Source organism: Heloderma suspectum, chromosome 10, assembly GCF_057233095.1.
Source record: "Heloderma suspectum isolate Gila_16-S chromosome 10, 16-S_ref, whole genome shotgun sequence".
Classification (NCBI taxonomy): Eukaryota; Metazoa; Chordata; class Lepidosauria; order Squamata; family Helodermatidae; genus Heloderma; species Heloderma suspectum.
The window spans coordinates 8,471,678-8,499,490 of NC_139467.1; the positions used below are offsets into that span (position 1 = coordinate 8,471,678).

The following is a 27,813-nucleotide window of genomic DNA, read 5'->3' on the forward strand; positions in this document are numbered from 1 at the left end:
CATAGCAGAAAACAGACTGAGTTCCCAATCACTATACCCTCTGCCTCCAATTTCCTACAATGAATATTCAATCAGGCTGCATTAGATTATTTTTCACCCGTTCTGCCCCATCACTGCCACCTCTACTTCTACATCACCTTGGGGAAAAACACAGATATTTTAATTAATAGACCTTAGGGGGCAGGAGCAAGGGGTGACTGTTGTGGGGGATCCAAGTCGAATCCTATCATTCAGGCCTCTTTTGAGAGAGAAGATCAAGGCCTTTTCGACTCTTTTCAATTAGGAAGGCTTCATTTGAATTCCTTTCCTCTCTTTCCCCCCAAAGGCTCTCTGATTCTCAGAGCGGCCTGTAATGTGCATTTTATTCATTAGGTGGGAAATGCAAGAGCGGATGCGTCTTCCTTCTAGGGCCTAGCCCCTATGCAGCCAGTGCACCCCCACTTCTGCCCTTTTTCTGCTTCGACTGTTGGCTTGCCATCTCTGAATGCTGCCTAGGGCGATATTGTCGCTTGCTTGACTCCTGCTGTCTTTTGGAAGGGGTGCTCTAAGTGATTAATTCCGCCCTCTGCCTTCAAAGTCTGTCATGTACTTTGAGTCAGACTGTTGGCTATGCCAGCCTGGTGATCTGCCTCCAAGTGAAGCCAGCGCTGCAGGGGAAACAGCCCTCTGTGAAGGGTGCAGCCCAGCTTCCTGAGTGCTTTGGACCCACAGTGGCCTTTTGAGCACTTTGTGAGACCAGAGGAAAAGATGGGCTGGGCTGTGTATATTTCCTGCCTCTGAAATCTTGGCTGAACCAGTCCAAAATCGAACACTGAAGTATTCGTGTTCAGCACCCAGAGAATCTAAGCTTTCACTACAACAACAAAATTGTGTTTCTAGCTTAGGAGTCAGCAACTGGTGTTCCGTGGACCAGCATGTAATTAAGGGTGCGATCCTATGCATGCTTATAGGGGAGCATTCAAAAACTGACTTCCCTTCATAGGTCCCCTCTACCACCTCATTCTGCTGCATGCACCAACTCGGCCATAAATTGCGCTCTTTCAGCCTCAGCTGTGGAACAGAAATAATGCTGACCTTCCTGCTACCTCGCAGGTCTGTCGTGTGGGGTAACAGATCCAGGATTGTGCACATTTGTGCATTAAAATTATTATGCCAGCTAGTATAAGGAATCAGTCATCCATTCCCCCTAAATTCTCATCTGTCAGGTCATCGACACGTCTATAACCCAACAGTAGCAGAGCGGCTAAGAGACCAAGGGCACACTCCTGTGCATGTTTAGACAAGAAAAAGTCCTACAACTCCCAGCATTCCCCAGCCAGCATGGCTGGCTGGGGAATGCTGGGGGAGTAGTAAGACTTTTTCTTGTCTAAACATGCATAGCATTGTGCCCTCACAGCATTTGTTACAGGAAGATGTGGTGATGGCCGCTAATTGAGATGGCTTTTTAAAAATGGGATTAGGCCAATTCAAAGCTAATATTCATGGCAATGTATCTCTTCCAGAATAATCCATTCTGTGGATCTCCCACCTGGTTTTACATTCTTCTACCCCCAACTTCCAGTCGTCAATCTGTGAGCACTGAGTGCACTTGGTCCTTGTTAGGAAAAAAAATAATCGAAGTCTACAGCTTTTTGTACTTTTCCCTGAAGCCCTGCAGATGCTCCCCGCTTCTGTGTCTATGTCATACCGTTTTGGCTGCACAAGGAATGGCACACACACCTGAACGTTGGAAATACAAATGAAACCTCCCTGTACAGAGGCAGTATACCTCTATACCAGCTTCTGGGGATAAGTAACAGACACTCCCTGTTTCAAAGTGTGTCTGCCTAGGGCATCCGGTTGGGCTGTGCGTCTGTGCTGGGAGGGGCAAAGGTGAAGGAATAAGGCTGCATTTGCATTCTGTTGGGAGCTTTATCCTCTTCCAGTTCTTGGGGTCGTATCCAGTGTTAGTCCTACATAGAGTAGACCCATTGAAATGAATGGGACAAGTTAATTGTGACTAATGTAAGTTTCAATGGCTCTACTCTATGTAGGAGTAACATTGGATACTACCCTTGCCCTCCTCTCCATGGCGAGGGAGACAGATTTGGGAAACGTTGAGCTCTTTCAGACCTTTCGGCATCTAGTTGAAAATAATGGTCTGCAGTCAAGTTGTTGTTTATTCGGTCAGTCGCTTCCAACTCTTCGTGACTTCATGGACCAGCCCACGCCAGAGCTTCCTGTTGGCTGTCGCCACCCCCAGCTCCCCCAAGGTCGAGTCCGTCACCTCCAGAATATCATCCATCCATCTTGCCCTTGGTCGGCCCCTCTTCCTTTGGCCTTCCACTTTCCCTAGCATCAGCATCTTCTCCAGGGTATCCTGTCTTCTCATGATGTGGCCAAAGTACTTCAGTTTTGCCTTTAATATCATTCCCTCAAGCGAGCAGTCTGGCTTGATTTCCTGGAGGATGGACTGGTTTGATCTTCTTGCAGTCCAAGGCACTCTCAGAATTTTCCTCCAGCACCACAGTTCACTGCAGTCAAGTAGCTGATCCAAAAACCAAGCTGCATTTTGTTTTGTTTTTTGAGAACAGTCTAGAATTGTTCTCTCTCCCCCACCCCCATTCCCCCTCCTTAAGCAAGCTGCCTCTGCTTCTTACATTATCCACACAGATCACAACAGGGCCCCAAAGGGTCCCAGTGTGGAGTTCTTTTTTTCTTTTCTTTCCACCTGAGCTGAGATGGAGATGATGGTTAAAGCTTTAGAAAGAAGCAGGCCGGGGACCGCACATAAATATGTGATAAAGCGTCAGGACATTCAATAATTCATGGAAGCTTTGGAGGAGAGTGAGAGAACAAAGAAGCGTGTCCTGGGTTGGTGGGTGGGGAGAGTGAGGACAAAAAAAGGGAGGCCCCGTTCCAAGATCCAGTTTGTACGTGCAGTAGAACTGAGTGATAACGCTTTTCCTGGATTTTACCATTTCCGGATGCTGGTGGATGGGGGGTTGGATATTTGACTTCACTCACCCGCTGCACATAGAGAATTAGACTGTCAGAAAAAAGGGTTCAGCTTTGCCTTCTCCCTGGCATGCTGTTTTTCTACATGCACTGAGTCCCCGTCTCCGGTCTCACACACCCCTCCCACCACCTGCAGCCTGAAGTAGTAAAATCCAGACCTTGAATGCTTTACCCTTTAAACAGAGAAGAGCTCAGCTGGATGAGGGTCTGTTTAGTCCAGCCATCCTATTTCCAACCATTTCCAGAGGGGTTGCCAGGGTAGTCTTTTGCAGCAAAACCAACAAAGAGTTTTCTGGCACCTGAAAGACTAACATATTTATTTTGGCATCAGTTACTGTCCATTGGATGCATCCAATGAAGTGAGCAGTCTCCACGGAAGCTTATGCCAACATAAAGTTAAGTCTAAGGGTGCAATCCTATGCATGTTTAGACGGAAAAAAAGTCCTGCAACTCCCAGCATTCCCCAGCCAGCCATGCTGTCTGGGGAATGCTGGGAGCTGTAGGACTTTTTCTCAAGTAGTGAGAAAAAGCTGGGAGCTATAGGACTTTTTCTCAAGCCATCTCAAGTAGTGGCCATCACCCCATCTTGCCCTAACAAATTCTGTAAGTTAGGACGTACTCCCATGCATTTTTAGACAGAAAAAAAGTCCTACAACTCCCAGCATTCCCCAGCCAGCCCTGAGAGTTGTAGGACCCTTCTGTCTAAACAGGCATAGGATTCCATCCTAAGGCGCTGCAAGATTCTGTTGCTATTTCCAATAGTGACTAGCAGCCAGATGCATCTCCCAGGAAGCTCCAAGCAAGGCCTGGAGCTGGAAGCCTCCTCTCCTGCTGTTTGTCCCCAGTGACTGATATTCAGAGATAGACTCCCCCAAGATGTGGAGGTTTCATTTTGCCACCGTGGCTAATGGCTGTCATTCTGCTGCATGTATAAAGTGTGCCTGGGCAGAGCCGCCGCTTGCCCCTGTAGCATAAATGTAAGGGTTGACCGGCTTACCAGCCTGGAGCTGAGGGCCACACTGCCTGACCCTGTTCCTGTGGTCACAGCGGCTGCGCGCGCTCCGGTGCCTGATGCCGTGCGTCCTTACAAGACAGCACAGAAGTAGATATGCAAGGATATGTGGTGGCCAGACTGGGATGCCAACATCCTCTGCAAGCAGAAGAGAGAGATGCTGTATTGGGGTGGGGGTGGGGGCAGGATAGAAGGAGCACGGAGTTAAAGCCCCACCTCCTTGCTCAGCCCGACATGACCCCCAGGGGTGGTTTTCCACCCATCACACTACAGAGCGCGCCGTCCTGCCTCCGCAGCAGTGCAGCCATGGCATTGTCAGCATCAGCACATCGTAGAAAAGAAAATTCAAGAGCAAGTGGCACAGGAGGAGACATAGTGCATTGGCAGTTTATTGAGGGCAGGGGGAGTGCATGACCCTTGGATCTCAGACCGTAATGAATTGGGCCCGGTGAGGAGCTCAGTATAAAAGGAGTGACAAAGAGACACTGTGAGTGAAGGGAGGGCTCTGAGCAGGGGGGCAGTGGGCAGACTCGGAGTGCTCATTTGGTCCATAGGCAGCGTCCCCCACATCTCCTGCCATGGAAAACCACAATCCCAGGTAGTTGACATCCCAAGTATTCTGACACGTGCCTGGGTGGATGGTGCCATCTCTTCACCGGGGAGCCTGCCTTCTCTCCAGACTGGAGGGGCACTGACGGCAAAATTGCCTGGCTCAGGTAGCTGCCCACACCCCGACCCATTGCTCTTGGAAGCAGAGGCGCAGCTCCTCTCTCGGCCTGGGCCCTCTTGCCTCCCAAACCTTTGCCGCTCCCCAGTCCAGTTTCCTGCCTCCTGTAACTACATTCACAGCCATTTCCTCTTTGGTCCAAGGGGTTGCTGAGCGGAGTCGAAGGTGGCTGTGGTGGCTTGTGTTTGTTTGTTTGTTTGTTTGTTTGACAAAACCAACATCAGGACACAGGTGCTAACTCCATGAAGCCCACACACACACACCCTCTCCCACCCCAACCGGGGAAGGGGCGAGTGTGGGTCTCCACTGAGGCAGGAGGACCTGGCTAGGTGGGGGCCTTGTTCGACAGGTAAGCAATGAGGGCCACCACAGCGCCAATGTAGGTGCAGATGCCGAGAATGATGGACAGGACGGCCAGCGCAAAGGTCTGGCGGGAAGCCGCCCACGCTCCTGGGTAGTCCCCCTTGGCTGACGCCTTGTTGGTCTGTGGAGAGAGGGAAGTGGGAGAAAGGCAGCAAATCAATCTCTTTTCAGGGGTGGGGGCTCAAGCCCCCGACCTGCAACATCTCCATTAAATTCCTGAAAACTCCTAACGGCTGTTCTTATTCCTTGAGGAGGGAAAATCTGGCATCAAAAAAGGGTTCCGGGGCCGAGCTCAGCCCCTCTCAAGTAAGGGATGCTTCCAGACCTAGCGCTACCAATGAGAAGGCATCGTGCAGTTCTTCCATCTTTTTCTCCTAAATGGATTTGCTGTGGTAAGGTAAAAGATGGCAGAAACGGTGGGAAAACACGGGAGGATTACAAGTTAAAGATGATGACGTCTGGACGCACGTGCACACACCCAAATTCTGTGAATGAAGCAGTCTGATGGTGTGATAAAGCCTTGTCTGGAAGCACCTTAAGTTCTGGAGAAAGGGAATGGTGCTGCCTGATAATCAAGCCCCCTCAGGGTGGATTGAGACAACCATGATTTCCATCAGACGTGATGTATTTTAGGATATTTCTAAAGAAGCTTCAGCTGATTGAATATGGCCACTTCAAATATTAATGTTTCCTATATGGAAAACACTTCCATGTGAGAAACGGTATGAAAGCAGAGGTTCCTCTTAGCCTGACCCATGAAAGCAGAGGTTCTTCTTAGCCTGGCCCATGAAAGCAGAGGCTCCTCTTAGCCTGACCCATCTTGCAAGGATACAAAGCCCTTCTTCACTCCTTGAGTGTAGGGTGGGATAAAAACAAAAGACAACTTGTTTTAAACTAATGTATTCCAGCATTCACATCACCAAAGGCACTGGACTTGCAGCCCGTTCCTTGACTGCTGTATCTGGGCTCCTTGCATCCTCAGTCCCTATTTGCACCCCACCCTACCCCACTTCTTGTGAGCTTGAAGAGAGACCGGATATGAGAGTCCCCAAATTTAGCGTATGTGTTGAGGGTTGATTTCCCCTTGTTTGTGACTTTACAATTTGCCCTCCCTCCACCTAGTGGAGGCTGGTGGCTTCAGTTTCGGTAGGGCTGTGAATTCATTTTGGGTTTCAGCTGGAATTCTAAAGAGATATTGAGAGTGCTGAACCCTATGCCCAAAATAGGTTCAGCACCTTGGATAGCTCCTTTAGAGTTCTGGCTGGTTGTGACTGAAACCCAGAATGGATGCACAGCCCCACCAAAATCGGAGCCACCAGCCTCCATTGCCTCCACCCAAAAGTGGCCCTCCTAGCTTTCTCTTCTCCCTGTCAGTGACACCCACCTTTTGGGACAGGTAGAAGGCAGCAATGCCTAGTGGCCAGAAGCAACACAGCATGGAGAAGACGGCCAGGCCCAGGTAATCCTGAGGCAGCAGCATGGAGAAACTGCTCTCACTCTCGGTATCGCTGTCACTTGATGAGTCATTCTAGGGACAGAAGGGGAGAACAAGGATTTATTTCGTGCCCCTGAGGAAAGAGCCCTAAATGGGTGCATTTCATCCCATTAATAGCATCCTGTTCCGGAACTCTGTAAAGGACAATGTGATCGCGGTTTATAAAATGGTGCATGGGGCAGAGACTGCAGTTAGACGTTTTTCTCCCACTCTTGCAACGCTTGAACCTGGGCTCATCTGATGAAGTGAGTAGGGGGAGATTCAGGTCAGACAAAAGGAAAGACCCAGGACAGACAAAAGGAAGGACTTCTTCACACAATGCACAATGTATGGACTGTTATTGTAGTGACGGCGACCAACTTCGATGTCTGCATTGGCAAAAAACGTGGAGAATAAGGCTATCATTGGCTGCTAGTCATGATGGCTATAAGTTACCTCCAGTAGGAGAAGCAGAGCGCCTCTGAATCACCTGGCTAGAGAGCAAGACTGTGGAAGGTCAAGCAACCCTCCTGTCCTGCTCATGGGCTTCCCAGAACTTCCCAAAGACCCTTGGTTGGCCACTGTGGGATGCTGGGTGGGCTAGGCCAATTTTACTGTGCAGGCCACAACTCTTGTACAGAGTACTGAGTGCCTTGAGCTATTGCCTTTTATTGTTTTTGTATGACTCTTCTTGTTAGCAGCCTTGAAGTGTATAAGGAAAGATGGGATATAAATATTTGAAAGAGAGAAAGAGTTCCATCTCTGGTCTTTAAAAAAGGCTGCTAGCTCTCAGTGTTTTGGAGACAGAACTCATGCTGTTCCTAACAAAATGTCTGAAACCAAAAGGCAGGTCTGTAAAGGGCCTGGTTTCAATGCCCTGATAAAACGTCTATCCCATATAGAACAGAACAACCAAGGTGTGTAAAGGGAGGCGGGGAGATGTAAAGGTAAGGACTAGCAGCTTGAAACTAATGCGGAATAAGACAGGGAACCAGCGTAAGGACTGGGAAAGGTGGCTTCCCCATTCCTTTGAGTAGGTTTCTCTGAGCCCCCTCAAAGCCACAACAAAACTTTGCGAAGGTCTGACAGGGGCCAGAAAACGTGCTCTGGTACCTACATGATGTCTCACAGGTTGGGTTGTGAGGTGTTTGCCTGGTGAAGTACTGACCATTAACAGACATGTTCAATCTCTTTCCACTCGGTCACCATCTCAACACAATTCTGGGTGCCCTTGTCAGAGAATGCAGCAGTTCTTTGGGTGTTCATTAAGTCTGAATTCATTCATCCTTATCCAAGTGGTTTATGAATTTAATGATATGGATGAAAGCTGCTCCCTCACATTCTGTGCATGCAAAAAAGGGTCTATGTATGTCAAAGCCAGTCCGCGCCGCATTCTGTCACACCATCCCGTGACTAAGAAATAACCCAGGCTGTTCTGGCTGGGGGCAGGGAACAGGTTCAACCCCACTACCCTCAAGTGTACCCCTTAGTTTTCTCCTGTATGTGTGAATATTTGCCAAGTGCATAAAAATTGCTCTTCTGGATCAGACTAAAGGCGTATCTTTCACAATCCTGTTTCCCACAGTGACCATCCAGATGACGTAAAACACTGCTCGTGGATTTTGTTTCAGTGAGGACCAAAACCCACCCTCTTCCTCTGACCAGAGGCGACCTGGCCTTCTGCAGCAGGCTGCAATCTGTCTCTCTGCCAACACACAGACACATTGCACCCTCTAGAGGTCTTTGCCATATACAAGTCCTCCCTCTCCACTACAGTTACCAGATGGTCAGGAAAAAAGGAGAAAGGCCTCTGTTCAGGGGCATTGCTAGGTTCTTAAAAGATCCAGGGCACAAGTCAATAACACGAATTTGCATATAATATATATATCCGAGTCTAAGTGCACCTCTGTGTGTGTGTGCGTGCGCGCGCGCGTGCATGCGCGTGTGTGCGTGTGGTGTGCTTGCGTGTGTGTATAGATGACACACATACATACATAAAAAGTGTGCACTGATCCCCCACCCCACTTCAACTCACACCCCGATTCAGCATTTTGGAAAACATCCCGCTTCTGCTCGGGCCAGTTTATAGTAGGACCATTTCAGCTCAGCACCAAACCTGAGTCAAGGTTTGGAAAAATGGTTCTTTATGCTTCCTGCTGACTACCACAGGAAATTAGGAAAAAAAACTGTAACTTTTTTCTCTTGGTCAGTATTGGATGATAATTTCAGGCATAGTAACTCCTTAGAAGTGGATTACACCTGCCCCATGTCAGAAAAATAGGTGCAGGGTTTATATTTTGATTTTCTTTTAAAGGGAACTGCCAATGACATCGTTATTACTTGGAAGAATTAGATAAAATTTTCAGGATTCATTGCCCCATCAGAGGAAATCATGTCTGCCAAATTTCAGAATGATAGCCACAAGGGTTTTTGTGCAAGGGTGGCCTTGACTAGGACATACTTATCTCCCTATTTTCCTTCTGGACCATTGTTCTGAAAATTACAGACAGCCTAGAGTTGTCCCTGAGTAAGAAACAAGCAAAGTTTCAGAAGGATAGGTGCAGAAGGATAGGTGCAGCAGTTCGTGTGGAAGGGGAGTTCTCCAATTTGGGGGAAGGAGTGACTTGCTTTCCCTTCATCCCTTCCCCAACAGTTTTTGAGTAAATTTATATGAAAATGTACAGGTCATTAGAGGTGTCCCCCATGCAAGAAACCTGCAAAATTCCTGAAGGATATACATGCATGCAAATTTAGAATTACTAGAATTTATTTACATTTCACCAATGTTAGCTGGGGAGGTGCTATTGCACTCATATTCTGCTTGTGGGTTTTCCATGGGCATCTGGTTGGCCACTGTGTGAACAGAATGCTGGACTAGATGGACCTTGGTCTGATGCAGCGTGGCTTTTCTTATGTTCTTAAATAGAGAGTGCCTCTGAGCATATGCAGAATGCTTTTCTTTCACCACTGAGCACTTACATTCTCCCCCTACCAGTTCTGTTCCCCTCCATGCAACCATCCCCCCGCATCCTACCATCCTCCAGCAACTCTTCATAAAAACAGATGTTTTGTGCAACTCTCCTCTACCTCCTCCTTGTTATGCACAAGCACTCATTGTATCTTCCTCCCCATAATTTCATTTGTGCCAAGACTTCACCAGGAATCAGCCAATGAGTCTATTTTCAAAACTAGGGTTAAGTTATGGAGAAGCTCTGAGCATATACTAAGTGCCTTTCCCTCACCACTGAAGCTAGAGTTCATGCAAAAAAAAACCCAGACCCACAATTGACAAAACATGCATAGGACTGAGCTGAAAGGGTAGTCAATTCATTAGACAGAATTGGGTAGGCACTGTATTAAGCCTGCAGTACCGTGCTCGCAACTCAGGACTTTTCTGAGTAAACATGCAGAACATCGGGGTGCAAACCTCCCTGCAAAAGTAACTTGTGCTGGAATCCTATGCACATTTTCCTGAGGGTAAGCCTCATTAAAGATAATGGGACTTCTCAGTAGGCATACATAGGATTGCGTAAATTAGCAATATTTATCTCCCCTCCACTTAAAAAACAAACCCCAAACTCCTATTTTTATTAAAGCTTTCTGTTCAGAGGAACACAGGAAGCTGCCTTGTACTGAGTCAGGCCCTGGGTCCATCTAGTGCAGTATTGTTGACATTGACTGGCAGCAGCGGCTCTCCAAAATTTCAGGCGGGATTCTTTCCTAGCCCTACCTGGAGATGCTGGGAATTGAACTGGGACCTTCTGCATGCCAAGCGTGTGCTCTGCCACTGAGCTACAGCCCTTCCTATTGCTGGATAATGGCAACTGACAAACAAAACCGCCCCAGATTTGTTTCTCTGCAACCACATGAACCCACTTTTCTCAAAGGTTAGAGTGAGAAGGAGGAGAGAAACAAACCCTCTTGTCTGTTTGTATAAAGTCAAACACAGTACAGAACTTCTCTTGCCACCGAAAAGAATTCTCTTTAAGAATTCCTCAAGATATGCTCTGGGTAGAATAAAGAAGAGAAAAAACAGGATAGGGGAGGGAAGAAGAAAATGCACGGGGAGCAGGGGGTAGAGAGAATTCCCTAAGCCAAGTGGCTCCTTTCCGAGAGGTAGTACTTCAGAGGAATTTAGGAGGCTGTGGAGGGTTTGCTGGGGTACCCCAGTATGCTGGGGTACTCAAGTGGGTGTTCTTGCACTCGTGTCCTGCTCGTGGGCTTCCCTTAGTCATCTGGTTGGCCACTGTGAGAAGCAGGATGAAGATGCACATAGGCCTTTGGTCTGATCCAACACAGGTCTTTTTAGGTTCTTATGTAACAGGTGTTCGATCTGTAGAAATCAACTGGTGAAGCTTTTCATGGCTGGCACGGATAAATCGTCTGCTAACTGCTGCCAATGGAAACCTCTGCTAACACGACAACTAAAAGGGCCCGGTCAACAGCTGCCAACACTACCCTCCACAGACACCCACTTCTCACAGTTTGGTAGTGATAAACAAGTGGTTCAAGAATGGGTGTGAACGTCTGTCTTTGCCGGAGGTTCGGAACAGAGGCGAGAATTCTCCTGTTCCAGGATCACACAATTTCCCCGCATCACTGGTACTGAGTCCAAACATGCCCCGTGATTGTGTGATTGCTTGAAACACTCTGTCTCCAGTGTTTGAGCAGCCTTGGCCAGCCAAGGAAGTCCTTCTTCACACAGCACATAGTTAAACTATGGAATTCACTACCACAAGACGTAGTGATGGCCACCACTTTGGATGGCTTTAAAAGGGGATTGGACTGATTCTTGGAAGAGAAGGCTATCAATGGCTACTAGTCCTGAGGGCTCTATGCTATCTCCAGTATCAGAAGCAGTGTGCCTATGTACCCCAGTTGCTGGGGAACCTGGGTGGGAGGGTGCTGTTGCACTCATGTCCTGCTTCTGGGTTTCCTGTGGGCAGCTAGTTGGCCACCATATGAACAGAATGCTGGACTAGATGGACCCTTGGTCTGATCCAGCAGGGCTCTTCTCATGTTCTTAACCAGCTCCTTACCTCGAGGTCTGGCAGCTCCGTGTCACCCACTTCATAGCAGATGGTGTGAATGTCCTTCTCAAGGGCCACCTTCCTAGGCAGCTCTCCAGCTTCCTTGCTGTCCCCAAAGGCAGTTTCGATATAATCTTTCTTCTTCCAGCCCTGGATGTTGCTTGACTTCCATAGCTCAGAGTACAGTGTTGGCTCCGGGGTACGGTATGGCTCCACTGTCCTCTGCAGGCTGCTGGGATCCAGGAGCTGGTTGGGAAGGACGGCAGAGCCTGGCTGAAGCCAGGAGAGGTTAGGTGGCATGTGACGGGAGAGCAGTCCAGAAGATTCTGGGGTACTTGTTCGGCTTAGTATCCCACCCTGGAGAGTCACTTTCCCAAGGGGCTTGGCCAGGAGTGGATGCTGTAGTTCGTGGATGTTCTCCATTGCATCCCCTGGAGGAAGGATCTGGATGCCTCTCCTTTCTGGCTTTCGATAAGTCTGAGCAGTTTTTTCACTTCAGTTCCCTGGGGGAGGAATGTAAACAACAATATAGCAAGGCATTTAAGGCCTCCGTATCTTCTAGCAGCCTTCCCCAACCTGGTGCTCACCAGATGTGTCGGACTACAGCTCCCAGCATGCTGGGAGCTGTAGTCCAACACATCTGGAGGGCACCAGGTTGGGGAAGTCTGGTCTTGTAGAATGTATGTGAAATACTTTGAACACTTCAAAATGTTACGCAACTAAATGGCGGTGATGATGATGTGGGATTCTGCTCTTTTCCAAACTGAATCAAACCCACGAATGCCTGCAATATGGAATCCACCACAGAACTCCCGTCTCCACTTCGTGGCCTTACAGGCTCTCGCCACAGATCATTGCTCACTAGGATGGAAGGCTAGTGTGTGGATCCTAAAATGCTGCTGCGTGCCGCCACCACACAGAACAGCTGGCAGGAGTGATGCCACTTTTTGCCAGGAGAAGCAAAACGAGGTGATGGATTTCGGGTGCTATTAAGGGTAGGGGTGTACGGATTTTGTAAAATCCGTTCCGTCTGCATCTTGTACCATTGTCTGCTCATTGATGGAATCAGATTTTTTCCAATTTCCCAAATTTGCACAAATTCACACTTGTGAAAATGTGCAAATCCCCCCCTGCCTCTCCAATGTGCATTTTCATGCTTTAGCCAATGGGGAAAATGACATTTTCAGCCAGTATTTTTTATTTTACATATGTTTCTACAACTAAATTTGCGAAGCACGTTGGATAGCTCCACTAGAGTTCTGACTGGAAAAAATTCCTGACAGTTAGAGCAATATGACAATGGAACCAGTTACCTAGGGAGGCGGTGGGCTCTCCCACACTGGAGGCATTCAAGATGAGGCTGGACAGCCATCTATCAGGGATACTCTGACTTGGATTCCTACATTGAGCAGGGGGTTGGACTCGATGGTCTTGTAGGCCCCTTCCAACCCTACTATTCTATGATTCTGTGATTCTATGACTGCTTCTGACTGCAACCTGGAGTGGATGCACTGCCCCACTGACATTGGAGTCGCCAGTTTCCACTGCTGCAAAGTTGGGAAGAGCTATATGGCCTTTAATCATGTGAGCTTCCAGCAGCACTCTGAAGTCGTACTTTTCAGGCACAACTTTACTGTTTCACCGGCTGTTTGGGTGAACTAGGCCTAAATTAACACATTTTGTTGAAGTGTGTGAATGTAGCAAGCAGAGAAAGATGTTTGTTGAAAATTGGGCTAACTAGAATGATAAATATCTTGACGATGTCAATCCATATGCTGTGTTTACCACATTGCAATGGAATTCTGGTTTATTTATAAAACAGTGAGTTAAAACACAAAAGGTTCCTGGTTGAAATTAAGCCTTGGGACTTTAGACACAACAGCAGGCAAACTGAGAAGAGCAGGAACACTCACTGGAGGCGGGTGGCTCCGATGTCAACGGGGCTGTGGATCCACTCTGGGTTTCAGTCAGAACCAGCCAGAACTCTAAAGGAGCTATCTGAGGTGCTGAACCCTATCCCCAAAGTGGGTTCAGCACCTTGGATAGCCCTTTAGAGTTCTGATTGGTTCTCACTGAAACCAGAGTGGATTTATAGCCCCACTGACATCAGAGCCACCAGCCTCCACTGGGAACACTGAATAAAACGGGGAGGGGGGGTACTGGAAGGGCAATGGTGTAGCGGAACCAGGGCTCACAGGGTTGATGATGTCATCTGCCACGCTCCACAGACTTCCCTGTTCCCTCTGAGCTTAGCTCCAATTCTCATAGTATTGGGGAGGAAATGAATTTCCCCAACAATAATATATTGTTCCTGGCTGTAATGCAAAGCATTTGGGGGTGGTTTGGCCTTGAATGGGCAATTCAGACCCATGCGCTTTACGAAAGACCGGCTCCTGGTGGAGATGAAAATGGCCAGCACTAGTTTGTTGATCAACACTGCTGCCTGCCATTTTGGACTCTCCTTGGGGCCGTGGCTCTGGGGACTGTCATGATGCACACTCGCACTTCGAAAGGTACCATGAGGCCACTGGCAGTGAGCAGAGTGGCCACTTACGCTTCACCGAAAAAAGGCGATCAAAAGAGGATACAGGTTTGCTTAAACTGTACATACATCAATGGATATGTATAGATGCAAATGTAGAAGTATTTTAATACAGAAATATAGTGCATCTCAATATAGAGGGGAAGACTGTGGCCAAGTGAGCTGTGAGTCTGCGCTAAGTCTGCTGCCCAGATGCTGCGGAGTCTTGATGGGCAACTTCCAACTTCCACCTTCTTAGGGCTCTTTAGCTTTAAGCCGGACCAGACAGCTCTTCAAACAGAGGATGCCTTCAAATAAAATAGGGGACAAATAGAGGACTGTCCTCCTGTAAGATTGGACATCTAGCCACCCTCCTGTTGAGGGGCAGAGTTGAATAAAACAAAATGCTCTTAAAATCAGGGAGACTTGGGAGGTGTCGCCAGGTGTGTGCAGGATACATCCATTTGCTCACTGTGGTTCACTACTATTGGGTCGCCTCCTACTCTCCCCCCCGTCACCCCCTCCTGCAAACTTTACGCAAGTCCTGTGGCAGTGAACTGAAACGGAACAGCGGTTGGCACTCTCAGATGGCACATCACCATAATGCAATTGCAGCCACTGGACTAGAAAGCCGTTTGGGGGGCTTTTTAATTCCGGTCAGGGCCTCCACCAACTCAGAAAGCCATGCACCATGAAATCTGGTGCAGCCACATGGGTTTTTTCTTGGCAGGGACAGCTGAATTGAACACATGCGGCGGTTTAGGCATTTCACAGGTGCACACAGTAGAACTTTAATGTGCTCTTTCGAAGAGGAGGTTGTCACGTTTGTAGACATGTGTGCGTGTGCACATCTTTGTGTATTTCAATTCACTACTCTGGATTTGCAATGTTCGGTGATTTTGGCACAAAACTGGCTGGCATAACTTATCTAACATAACATGTGGCTGGTTGGCCACATGGTATGTTGTCCATGGCAGCAGAAACAAGATGGGATTTTAGATCCCATGTTTTTTATCCATTGGAGCAGCCTTCCCCAACCTCATTGGGGCATGCTGGGAGTTGTAGTCCAACATATCTGGAGGGCACCAGGTTGGGGAAGGCTGACTTGTGTCTTCCACCCCATGGCGTCAAGGGTGATGACAATAATGAGGGTTTGGGCTGCCAAACAATTCTTTGGGTTTTTGAAAACCTCCATTACTGGGCTGATCGTTGATGGTGCTTTTGTATAGTTCGACTTTAATATTTATGCAGAGCTTTTTAAGTTTTTTAAAACTTTTTTTAAAAAATGTTTTTAATGAATTGTTGTGAGACCTAACTGAAATGTTGACATGATTTGAAATGTATTGTTGATATTGTGGTTGAAATGCTTGGCATGTCTGTCTGTCTATCATTGTAGTCGTTGTTTACTTTGTGTATTTTGAGCTGCCTTGAACACAATTATCTTTGTGGAAAGCCAGCATATAAATGAAAGTCTTTTTTTGTTGTTTGTTCGGTCAGTCGCTTCCGACTCTTCGTGACTTCATGGACCAGCCCATGCCAGAGCTTCCTGTTGGCCGTCGCCACCCCCCAGCTCCCCCAAGGTCGAGTCCGTCACCTCCAGAATATCATCCATCCATCTTGCCCTTGGCCAGCCTCTAATGAAAGTCTAATCTAATCTAATCTAATCTATGCCACTAGTCCTAGTTTTCCCTACAAACCATAAGTGGTATGAAGGCCTGAACCAGATTTCCCCCTTTTTCAGTCCTCCAGGAAGGTCATGGAGAACATTTGATAAAGTGATCGACCCGCCTCACCCCTTCCAGTCTCTTGGAATGGAGTTAGATGACCGGGGTTTGTATCCTCTCATATTTACAATAAAATGTGGGCCATAAGGTGGATTCAGATGCCATCACACTTTCAACAAGTTTCAGATTTGTTTTTGGTAATTTGTTGAAAGTTTGGGAGCCCATCAAAGATTGAATTCTGTCAGCTGTCAACAACACAACCCCGATATCTTTGGCTGAAGCATCAGGTGTTCTGAGAAGGTTTTGAATATTCCTATTTCCCCCTCTTCCGCAGCTAGTTAATTTTAGATCCTGGACCTAATGTTCTTACGCCCTCCACGCCTTTGGGCAGCCATGTGTATTATTTCAGTTGTGAAACACAAAAAGAACATTTATCTTCGCCCTTCTCCACCACAATTCCGGCAAGGCCTGTTTGCCAATGCAGCTTTAAAAGAAGAAATACTCTGAGCATGTGTAGTTTCGCATTTTAAACTGCATGTGCCACTGTCATGAATGCAGGAATAAAACGGAGTTTGCTTCTGCTGCCCTGATTCTAAAAACATTTCCTTGGGAATAAACGCCATTTTCTTTTAGAAAAAGGATAATATATTTTAAAGTAACAAGAATAAAATGACTATCTGCAACCATGGACAAGCATGTCTGGCCACCCCCTGATGATAAAACATGTGTGATGTAACATGTTTTTTAATAAGAAGGAAGGATGCTGCAGTGAGCATTTCATCCAGTGCGCTACAGCAGGCCCATGCTGGCCCAAGTGCCTGGTTGCTGCTGCTGCCCCCTCCTCCTGCTCCTCTCTGGTGGTCATTTGGGACCACCCTGGGCTGCGGGGTCCTTGACTTCCAGGAGCTCTACACGGCTCAGGGCAGCTCCAGTTCTGGACAATTTGTGACCGGCAACTGATAAGCCAGCTGCAGTTTGAGTGCGCTTCTCTGTCTTCTTTCTCCTGCTCCTTCTTCCCAGATACTGTCCACAGCTGTTGCCTTGAAAAGTTCAGAAATCGCCTCCTTCCTCAAACAAGGGTAGGGAATATGTGCCCCGTGGATCTGACCCAGCTGCCATCCCCAGACCCGCTACTGCTTGGATTCCACTCTTGACAGATTCTTTCAGATGATGCAGTTTTGTATAGAAACCGTCATACAGAAACTCCAGGAATTACTTAGTATAGCTGGGGTAAAAGCAGTGGTCTGGATCCATATTTGGTCTTAATCATACTTAGCACAGCCTTCCCTCAACCTGGCGGCCTCCAGATGTGTTGGATCACAACTCTCGTCATCCCCAGACAGCATGCTGGCTGGGGGTGATGGGAGTTGTGATCCAACACATCTGAAGGCTGCCAGGTTGGGGAATGGCTGACTTGACATTTGCATAGCTCTTTCTAGCATTTCACAGGCATTATCTTCTTGTAGTCCTTACAACAACCCTGTAAGGTAGGTCAGTAGTATTATCCATATTGCAGAGTGAGGCAAAGAGAGCAATTTGCCTCAGGCCACCAAGTGAGTTTACGGCAAAGGTGAGATTCAAGCCAGGGACTCTGAGCCACACTACAGTTCTGGGGATGTACAGGTAAGCAGAAACATCCTCCACGGTGTGGGTTGGGGGAGGACATGTTGGTTCTCATGTGGGTCTGCAGCCCACAGCAGGAGCTTCCACGTGTTTTGTGTGAGTGTGCGTGTTTAGATCCACTTCAAACCCAGGGCCTTCGATGTAGTTTGCCTGACAAAGAACTGTATGTGGCTCAAAAAGATGGCATGCTTCTACACTGAATGAAAGGTATTGCCTTACCTAGGGGCCCAATCCCAAGCCGGGGTAGATCAGTCAAACCTTGTGAGGTATTGCATTGAACTGTTTTCTCTGTAATCCAACTGAGAGGAGATATGCCAGTTCGTTCTGGCTATATTTAATAACGTCTCCCTTTTATTTGACTTGCACAAACGATTGGTCAATTACAGCTGACAGGTCTCTCTTGGGAATTTGCCTCATCTCTCTTATCAGAAGTGTGTGTGTATGTGTGTGTGTGCGGGGTGGGGTGGGGGCAGGCTGAGGAGCTGTGTCTTGATCCAGCCAAAATCCTGACTGTGTGGGGTATAGATATATATAAATGCATTGTGTGGGCTAGGATTTGCAGAGGACACCCCTAACTTATCCTGGGGGGGTGGGGGAGGAAGAGAGGAGGAGAAGAAGGGGCTCTTCATTTGCATAAGCTGCTAATTCTCTGAAATCTCACAAATTTAAAATGGGCTTGCATTGGAACTGGCCTTTCAGAAGCCTGCTTCAGTGGCACTTTAAAGGTGCATGTCTCTGTGTGCGTTTAAAAGCTTCACTACCTAAAATAGGTAGACAGCTCTATGGTTTTAACCACTTCATGGCATCCCCAGTTTGATTAGATCACCAGGGCCTGTTTTTGTGGTGACAGGCTTGACCCTCTGAGCATGCACAGAGTGCCTTTTCCCTTGACCACTGACTAACTGTAGGTCACAGATAGGGTGGGGTGGCAGAAGAGGACATTTAGGGCGCAGTTCTTGTCAGGGTGTGTGTGAGAGAGAGGAGGCAGATAGGGGCCAAGGAAAAGGGGTGTGTGTATTTTTTCAATGTCTGTGGATGAAGACCAGGATGGGATCAGCAGTGGCTGTCTGTCTGTTTCCCACCTGCATGTGGCTTGAAATAACAGGATTATCAAGAGGGCTTAAAGTTCATATGTGGTACAGAATGAAAACGCAGCCTTCTAGAACAGCCTTCCCCAGCCTGGTGCCCTTCAGATGTGTCAGACCACAAATCCCATCATTCTGGCTGGGAATGATGGGAATTGTGATCCAACACATCTGGAGGGCACCGGGTTGGGGAAGGCTGCCCTAGAATTGCAGTGGCCATTTTTGCTCAAACCTCAAAGGCAAGGGTAGATGAATGGGCTCTGCTTGTCAGCTGTGCTGAAAAAAGGTATTTCTGTGTCCTGGGCTGAGCTGATCTCAGAAATACCTATTTCCATTGGTGATGGCAAATGGATCCACTCATCTTGGATTAGCAGGAAAGGCATCTTCCAAGCTGGTAGACGTGGGCTTCCAAGTCTCTGATCATGTAACTGCTGATGCCAGGCGATGGGGTGGATGATCAAAAGTGGGTTCACTGAGACCAGGCTGGGTGCTCTCTGTATATCTGTAACCCTGTCTTGCTAACAGAAATATGGGCAGTGTACAGAAATGTACTCCAGTACACTTGCAGAGCTGCTAAAAGGCATTGAAAATGTGAAGCAGAATGCGTAATTGATGGACTGTTTTTATGACGTATGATGCTACAATTTGTTTATTGAATGGCAAATCTATTTTATTCTATAGTTGTTATGGCTACCGGTAGTCTTGACAAATAAATTACTTTACATCTTCTGATTCTCCAAACTCCCTTCTGTTGCCTTATTTATCTTAAGCCCTGATTCCTTTGCTTTATATTCTGCTAGGTGTTCCTTCCTTCATCCTTGGTTTTCTGGGGAAATCTCCCTCTCTCTCCCTCTCTCTCCCTCTCCCTCTCTCTCAATCTCTCTCCCCCCTCCATCCCCCTTTTCTTCAAAGGAGAGAAAATTGATAGGAAGGCCAGGGAATGCGTGGAAGAAGGGGAGAGAGTGTGTTTTTAAATAGAATGAATTCTGTATGTGTGTGAAAAATGGCATTGAAGAGGGTGAAGCAGAGGACATGTGTTTAACCTGTAATGTGCCAAAGCAATGGCGCAAATATTTCCCCTCATGTACGCACAAAACAAAATATGCCTTGACATCAAAACATCACAGCCCTCTTTGGCAATATCCATGTTGACACAAATTGCCCACAGGGCACCACAGTCTCACCCAGACCTGTAGAGTTTGCTTGTTTGACAAAAAAGAAAACTTCAGAGGGTAACTGGAGTGTTTAAGAGCGCAAGATCCACAACGATGCCTCAGGCCAGCAATGGAACCAAAGTGTACTACTTACCTCCACCCAACCCATTCAACAGGCTGTACTGGTAGCCGGCCCAGGGCAGTGGAATTCTAGGGGTTCCAGCCTTATTGGGAAATCCTTAGAGGGGGAGCACAAGCCCCCTCTTTCCCCAGACTCTTGGAACAACAGGGTCTCAGATGTGACCCATTCACTTGTAAGCAGTAGGAGAAAAGGCTTTGTGGACAACCCTTATAGAATCATAGAATAGTAGGGTTGGAAGGGGCCTACAAGGCCATCGAGTCCAACCCCCTGCTCAATGCAGGAATCCAAGTCAGAGCATCCGTGACAAATGGCTGTCCAGCCTCGTCTTGAAGGCCTCCAGTGTGGGAGAGCCCACCACCTCCCCAGGTAATTGGTTCCATTGTCGTATTGCTCTTGTCTGTGTGTGTAATGAAATTCTTCCTCTGACTCTATTGTCCCAAAGATCTGGGGTGGGAGGTTGGTCTGCCCCATGTCCTGTTTTTCCCAACTGCAGTCTCTTCTCCCCTTTCAGTTGCATGGGAGATGGTCCAGAGCTTGACATTGGGGAAACCCTTGAACAGGGAACGCAATTGCTCCCCTTGCACGCAACCACATGTAGAAGGCATGGCAGGGATTAATCTTGAACTAAGCAAGCACAGTAGTTTGCGCCCACCTCTCCACCCTCGTAAACCAGCCTTCCCCACCTTGGTGCCCTCTGGATGGGTTAGACTACAACTCCCACAATCCCCCAGCTGGCATAGCTGTCTTAAAACCACTGTCCCAGCGCTGAGCCTCACACCCAGGAGTTCTGGCACATAAAGGCCCACCTCGTACTAACCGCCAGATGCCACTTCTTTCTCCAAAGGTGGAGACAGAACCCCAGAACGCTAGCTACATTTCTACCCTCAGTTTCATTGCCCCGCCCCTCCTGCCAACATGCTAAATTCTGAACCATTGGATGGCCATGATTCACCACCGCTGTGTCCCCAAAGCAAGGGCAGCGGGAATGCAGCACAAACTAAAAAACACACTTTTTAAAAAGAAATCTGCCACAGCTCAACTTGAGGGCAGAGGAGGAAATTGATGGAATTCACAGCTTCATCTGGTACACGCTCGGAGGCTGGCATTTGTGTTTTGAAGTGCGATGTGATCGCGCTGGCTGTGGATGATGGGAACTGTAGTCCAACACACACGACAGGAGCCAGGTTGGTAAAGATTGTGCTAATGGAAACAATGGTACTGATACTTAAGCAGTACTGATGCTTATGGAGCACAGCTCCAAATAAATGATCACAGGGCTGGAACAACTCCCCTATGAAGAGAGGCCACAACCTTTGTGGCTTTTTACCTTAGAAAAAAGGCAAGTGAGGAGAGACATGATTGAGGCATACAAAACTTTGAAGACTTTGGCTCAGTCTTCTCCCAAAAGAGGGTCTATGACCCCCCTGGCAAAGGCGAAGTGCAGGCTGAAGGGGCAGGAGGACTGCAGCTTGAGATGGACAGGCATACGGTCAAGGAACACGTAATTACTTTGAATGAGTTCAGATCTCCAGGGCCAGATGACCTGCATCCTAGAGGAATAAAGGAACTGGCAGAAGAACGCTCAGAACCGCTGTCTATTCTCTTTGAGAAATCATGGAGGACGGGGGAAGTGCCAGATGACTGGAGGAGGGTTAATGTTGTCCTTATCTTCAAAAAGGGTAAAAAGGAGGAACCTGGGAACTACAGTCAGTCTGACATCAATCCCTGGGAAAATTCTGGAGCAGATTATAAAGCAATCCCTCTGGAAGCACCTTGAAAACAATGCAGTGATTACTCGAAGCCAACATGGATTTGTCAAGAACAAATCCTGCCAGATGAAACTGATCTCATTTTTTGATCAGGTAATCTCCCTTGTAAACTGTGGGAATGCTGTGGACATCATATACCTCGACTTCAGCAAAGCTTTCGACAAAGTGCCCCATGATATCTTGATGAGCAAACTAGCTCAAAGTGGGCTAGATGAAACAATGATCCGGTGGATCCACTGTTGGCTACAGAATCGGACTCAAAGAGTGCTTATCCATGGGATCTTCTCAAACTGGGGAGAAGTAATGAGCGGGGTACCGCAGGGCTCAGTCCTGGGCCCAGTGCTCTTCAACATTTTGATTAATGACTTGGAGGAGGAGGTGCAGGGAATGCTGATCAAATTTGCAGATGACACAAAATTGGGTGGGATAGCTAATACTTTGGAAGACAGAAACAAAATTCAAAGTGATCTTGATAGACTGGAGTGCTGGGCAGAAAGCAACAGAATGAAATTTAATAGGGATAAATGCCAAGTTCTGCACCTAGGAAAAAGAGACCATATGCACAGTTACAAGATGTGGGATACATGACTCAACAACACTACAAGCGAGAAGGATCTTGGAATTGTTGTCGATCACAACCTGAATATGAGCCAACAATGTGATGTGGCTGCAAAAAAGGCAAATGCTATTTTGGGCTGCATTAACAGAAGCATAGCTTCCAAATCCCGGGAATTACTAGCCCCCCTCTACTCAGCACTGGTTAGGCCTCATCTGGAGGACTGTGTCCAGTTCTGGGCACCACACTTTAAGAAGGATGCAGACAAACTGGAGAGGGTTCGGAGGAGGGCAACAAAGATGATCAGGGGACTGGAAACAAAGCCCTATGAAGAGAGACATACTGAAAGAACTGGGCATGTTTAGCCTTGAGAAGAGAAGACTGAAGTACGAGAAAAGTTGTCACAGAGAGGAAGGCCAGGATCTCTTCTCAGTCATCCCAGAATGCAGGACACGGAATAATGGGCTCAAGTGACAGGAAGCCAGATTCCGGATGAACATCAGGAAAAACTTCCTGACTGTTAGAGCAATACGACAATGGAACCAATTCCCTAGGGAGGCGGCGGGCTCTCCCACGCTGGAGGTATTCAAGAAGAGGCTGGACAGCCATCTGTCAGGGACACTCTTGACTTGGATTCCTGCACTGAACGGGGGGTTGGCCTCGATGGTCTTGTAGGCCCCTTCCAACCCTACTATTCTATGCTTCTATGAAAATTATGCATAGTGTGGAGAATGTGGATAGGGAGATATTTTTCTCCCTCTCTCATAATACTAGAACCCAGTGGGGTCATCCCAGGAAGGTGAACAGGTAAAAGGAAGGACTTCACACAGCGCATAGTTAAACTTTGGAATTTGCTACCACAAAATGTAGTGATGGCCACCAACCTGGACACCTTTAAAGGGGAATTAGACAAATTCAAGGAGGATAAGGTTGTCAGTGGATGCTAGTCATGATGCTTAGATACAGTATTATCCCCAGTATCGGAGGCAGTAGGCCTGTCAATACCAGCTTCTGGGGAATGTGGGCAGGAGGGTGCTGTTGCCCTTGTGTCCTGCTTGTGGGCTTCCCTCAGGCAGCTGTTTGGCCACTGTGTGAACAGAATGCTGGACTAGATGGACAGGGCTCTTCTTATGTTCTGATGATGATAATGATGATGGTGATGATGATAATGATGATAATGATGAGTATTATTCATGAAGGCAACATCCTACCTGTCTTGTTTGCCTTCAGAAAACAGTCGTAATGCCTCTGAGTGTAGAGATATGCAGCCTCATTGCGTGGAAGCCACATGAGGGTTGGCTTTGACAACACAACACAACCTCCAGCATGATGGCATTGGCACAGGGCTGAAATGGGTGGCCATGAGCACCATAGGGGGGTGGCCCAATTAGCACAGCTTCCCAACAGTCCCAAACATGCCTTTCTGTCATCCAGTGGTTAGCCGTGCACACGCAGTGAAACAGACACACATGCTCAGTGGTGCCCACGTGATTCTTTAGATTGGATTTTTGCACACATGTTTCATACATGGAACAAAGCTGTCCATGCAGGGAAAGCATGACAAAGCCCCATTGGGGTTATTGTTGTGAGGATGACGTTGCCCTGCACAGGTTGTGGTTCACCAAACTAAAGGCACCGCTGCCATGGGCTCGATAATCCACCTGCTTTTGCTGCCTGCCTGGAACTCTGAAAACAGAGTGGCGTGTTATGTACCGGTTGAGCCATGGCACCTGGGTGATGGGCTGCAGCCAGCTTGGTGGATTGCAGGATGTACTTGCCAACAAGGCTGTATGGTAACCCAGGGGTCCCCAACCTTTGAATTTTGGAAGAATGTTGTGAGTGCTCTCACAAAATGGCCGCCATGGAGGGGCTTGACTGTTCATAAAATGACTGCCATGGTGGGCATAGCAGGTCACCAAAGTTTCCATGAAGGCAAACTGGTGGGACTAATAGAAAAGTAACTTGCCGAAGAACCAAAGTACAAGGCAGAGGTGGGGGCTGAGCTCCAACATATAAAACCACCCTCATAAACCCAAATAAAGATTTTGCAAGAGGTTAGCACTTTGCTTTGCAGCATGCCAGTGTCCCAGTAAAAAAAAAAAACACTTTTAAAAATTAAAGCAAATGTTAAGAAATAAAATAACAATCGGGAGGAACAGGCTTAAAAGAGGTGCCTGGGGGCACATTGGTGTCCATGGGCACCACATTGGAGACCCCACCTGTAACCCACCTTGATCTAAGGGGTGGTGAGCAGAGGGGGGTGGAAAATAACCCCCTTTCCAGGGAGGCTAAATATGATGATTGAGTTTCTGGGTTTGCTCACTGCTAAAATTTCTCTTCCTTATCCAATTCTTGCCCAATGATCACTTATGTATTTATCGGATTTTTACACTTCCCTTCAATATACAATTATCAGGGCCATTTGACAAAAGTAAAAATGCAAGAAAACATCAGCAACATCCAACATCATAAAAACAGCACGGCACTTGTCAGCCAAAGCTTCCGTTTTCTCTCCCTTCTTTCACCTCCTGTTGCTGGTGAGGGAGAGCAAATAAACTGAGCATTTTAATTAACCAGATATAGGATGCAGGGCTCCAGAAATGCATTTCAAGCAGGTGCTCGATTCGGCTGCTTAGCTGGAGATCGAGCCAGGAATCCCACATAGGGTTTTAAAAATAAGGAGGGCTGTTCCATACATTACACTGAAACACACCCAAGTTTGCTGCAGGGTCTACATGACTCTGCGGGGAGATGCGGCCAATCCTAGATCTCCAATGTGTATACTTAGATAATGCACACGTTTTTGAGCACCTGTTCATTCACACATTACATAATGGAATGTGCAGAGAGGCCTTGTGAGAACATACATTGTTACAGCCATGCAAGTCAGAGGTTTGGCTGGTTATTATTTCTTGGTTCTGAGCAGTAACTCGCAGAGCAGCAACCAGTATGTTTAGCTGTGGGTAAGACTAAAATTCACCCAATACTGGACCATGCTTGCCATATGAGTTCCCCCAGATTACAGCATCCATTTGGGGCGATTTAATGACATCAGTTTGAGACTGTTTACATTGGTGATGCTCACACTGACTGTGCACTATGTGTGAATGGTATTAGTGCAGAAGAGAAATCAAGTGTCCACATTTAGGCAATGGAGTTTTTACATCTGTGTTGCAGGTGCATTTCAGCCCAATCTGATTTCTAAACCTTACATGCAAAAAAATAACCTGATTTGGGCTTCCCCGACACAATTGGCAAAGAAAGTGCATCATGACAACAGCATTGTTGTCACACAAAATCCACTGTGGCGAGGTTGGCTTTCCAAATGAAATTGGACACATTCACGAAGGGAGGAGTGGTTTAGTAACGGCTGTTGTCATTAGCTACAATAGCTTAGATTGAGGAACCTCCGTGGACAATGGCTGTGTACCCCTGAATACCATATACATAGACAAACAGAGGCTGTGATCTTCACTTCATGCCCAACTTGTGAGCTTCCAGAAGGTGCCTGGCTAGCTGCTTTTGGAAACGGGCTATAAGGCTAGATGCATCTTAGGTCTGCTCTTCTTAAGCTTTTGTAATACTCCTAAGGAAATTCTCTCACGCACGGACACACACTCACATGCGACCTAACGCAGACTTCCCCTACCTGGCGGACTGCAGAAGTGTTTTGAACCACAACTCATGGCTGGGGATGACGGGAGTTGTGGTCCAAAACACTTCTGCAGTCCGCCAGGTTGGGGAAGCTGGACTAACACATCAAAGGGACACCCCCCCATTTCTTCCAACCCCCCCCCAGCCTTTTCCATGCCCCCCTGCCCGAGACCCTCTTTTGTCCCCTGTGTTCCTTTCCTCAGGAACCCGAAGAGGGTATGGAAAGCTTCTTCCGAAGACCCCCGGGAAGGGGGCTCGTCAAAGAGGCTGGTGCCCAGCAGTGTCTTCCGGGCCGCAGCGAAGAGAGCAGGCCGGCCGGGGCGGCTCTCCCTCCCCGCCCCGCGCGCTGCGAGCGCCGCTTTGCTTCCCGCACGAGGGCCGGCGCCGAGGGCGGGGAGGGCGCCCGGGTGGTCCCTTGCCCGCTCGCTCCCCAGCCCACGCACCCCGGCTGGGGATCGCGGGGCGATGCGCCCCGGGGGGCCGGCACTCGGGGGCTGCGGGGCCGGGAGATGGTGCCGCGAAGCTGGCCCTGCGCAGGGGGTGCCGGCCGCCTTCCCCACGGGCAGACCCGCGCGCGCCGCAGCCCGCCGCGGGCCACGTCGTCGCCGTTCGCCGCGGCCGCGCCGAGGGCCGGACCCTTCGCGAGGCGCCCCCTCGGAGACGCCCGCCCCTGGCTCGGCTCGGCTCGGCTCGGCTCGGCTCGGCCGGGAGGCGCGGCGCGGCGCGCGGCCGGGGCGTCCTTCCCCCGGCCCAGATGGGGTTCTGGCGAGGAGCATCGCCGGCCTTCCGCGGGTGCCGAGCCGGGGGGAGGCGGGCAGGCCCCTCCCCGCCCGCAGGGGCGCGGCCTCGCCGTCGTCGTCGGGACCCGAGGATGCGCCTGGAAGCCCCGCTGCCCCGGGCCCCGGGCCGGGTGGCTCGGGCTTCTCCGCAGCCGGCGTCCCCCGGCTGCTGCCCCGCCGGAGCGGCTGGGCTGCGACTCCAGGCGTCCGCCAGCCGGCGCGCCGAGTCGCAGTCCAGCGCATCTGGGGGGCGCCAGCTGGGGAAGCCTGGTCTCGGCCACGCCGCTCCGCTGCCGGGCTCCGGGGAACCCGCTGTCCCGGCAATGGCATCCCTGAACCGGCCTGGCTGGCCAGAGGCGCCTCTCGAGCGTCGGCCCGGGGACGGAGGAGGGCGGCGGACCAGGACAGGGAGGGAGGGCGGCAGCGCCCCGGCGCCCCAGGGCGCGCGCAGGGCAACGCGCAGCCTCCCCCGCCTGCTGCCCTCCGGATGGGCGGGACGACAACTCCCATCATCCCCGGCCAGAGGGCAGCACATCCGAAGGGGCCCGGGTCAGGGCGAGACTGGTCGAGGCAACCGGCGGATGTGGAGCTCCCAGCCCGGGAGCAGTGCCGGCGAGGGTGCGACGGGCTGGCGTTGGGGCTCAGCCGGAGGCTCGCGGGGGAGTTCTCCGTTGGGGCACCGGCGGCTTCCCGACGGTCTTGGGGCTGGCGAAGTGTGGACGGGAGGCACTTACCCCTCGCTGCCGGTGCCCCCGTGGGAAGCTCCTGCTCGCTGCCAGCCGGGCCGCAGCCGTCGGCAAAGGCCGCCCATCGCTGCCTGGTCCTGCGACGCCCCGTTACCGGTGAAGTTGCTCTGCTCCTCCGATGCCAGCCAGGGCCCCGGCAGCGAGGACTCCTCCACTCCTGCGGCGGGCAGCAGTCCTTGGCCGCGGCGACGGCGTTGCCCCGGTGCCCTCGCCACCCGTAGCAGTGAGGAGAGGGGGGCACCCCGGGATCTCCGGCTATTGACCGCTTGCCCACCGCTCACCACGGAAGACGGATCGGTGGCCGGAGGAGGCGAGGCGCAAAGCATCGCCCCGCGCGCCTCCCGCCGGCCCCTGCCCTTTTCCGTGCCAAGGCGACCGTCCGGCTACCGCCCTCGTCGTCGAGGGCAGTGCGGCCACCCAGCACAGAGCAGCTATGCGCCTGCCGCCAAGACGCGGT

General features: G+C 49.4%; 2 protein-coding genes across 2 annotated transcripts in view; one reads left to right on the forward strand and one right to left on the reverse strand.

Annotated features, from left to right (window-relative positions):
- The window catches only part of EXOSC5 (exosome component 5), a 54,945-nt gene extending 38,515 nt beyond the window's left edge, over positions 1–16,430 (forward strand). Inside the window, exon 7 of the transcript XR_014785012.1 lies at positions 15,622–16,430. The gene's annotated coding sequence lies outside the window, so the exon portion shown is untranslated. The remainder of the gene's footprint in view (positions 1–15,621) is intronic.
- Positions 4,373–27,793, reverse strand: TMEM91 (transmembrane protein 91). The gene is made up of 4 exons (XM_084814959.1): positions 27,345–27,793; positions 11,613–12,106; positions 6,484–6,627; positions 4,373–5,220 (listed from the first exon to the last, which is right to left on the reverse strand). Exons 2-4 carry the CDS (start codon positions 12,024–12,026, stop codon positions 5,062–5,064), a joined length of 717 nt encoding a protein of 238 aa, XP_084671085.1. The 5' UTR covers positions 12,027–12,106; positions 27,345–27,793; the 3' UTR covers positions 4,373–5,061.
- Positions 27,794–27,813: the final 20 nt, after the last annotated feature.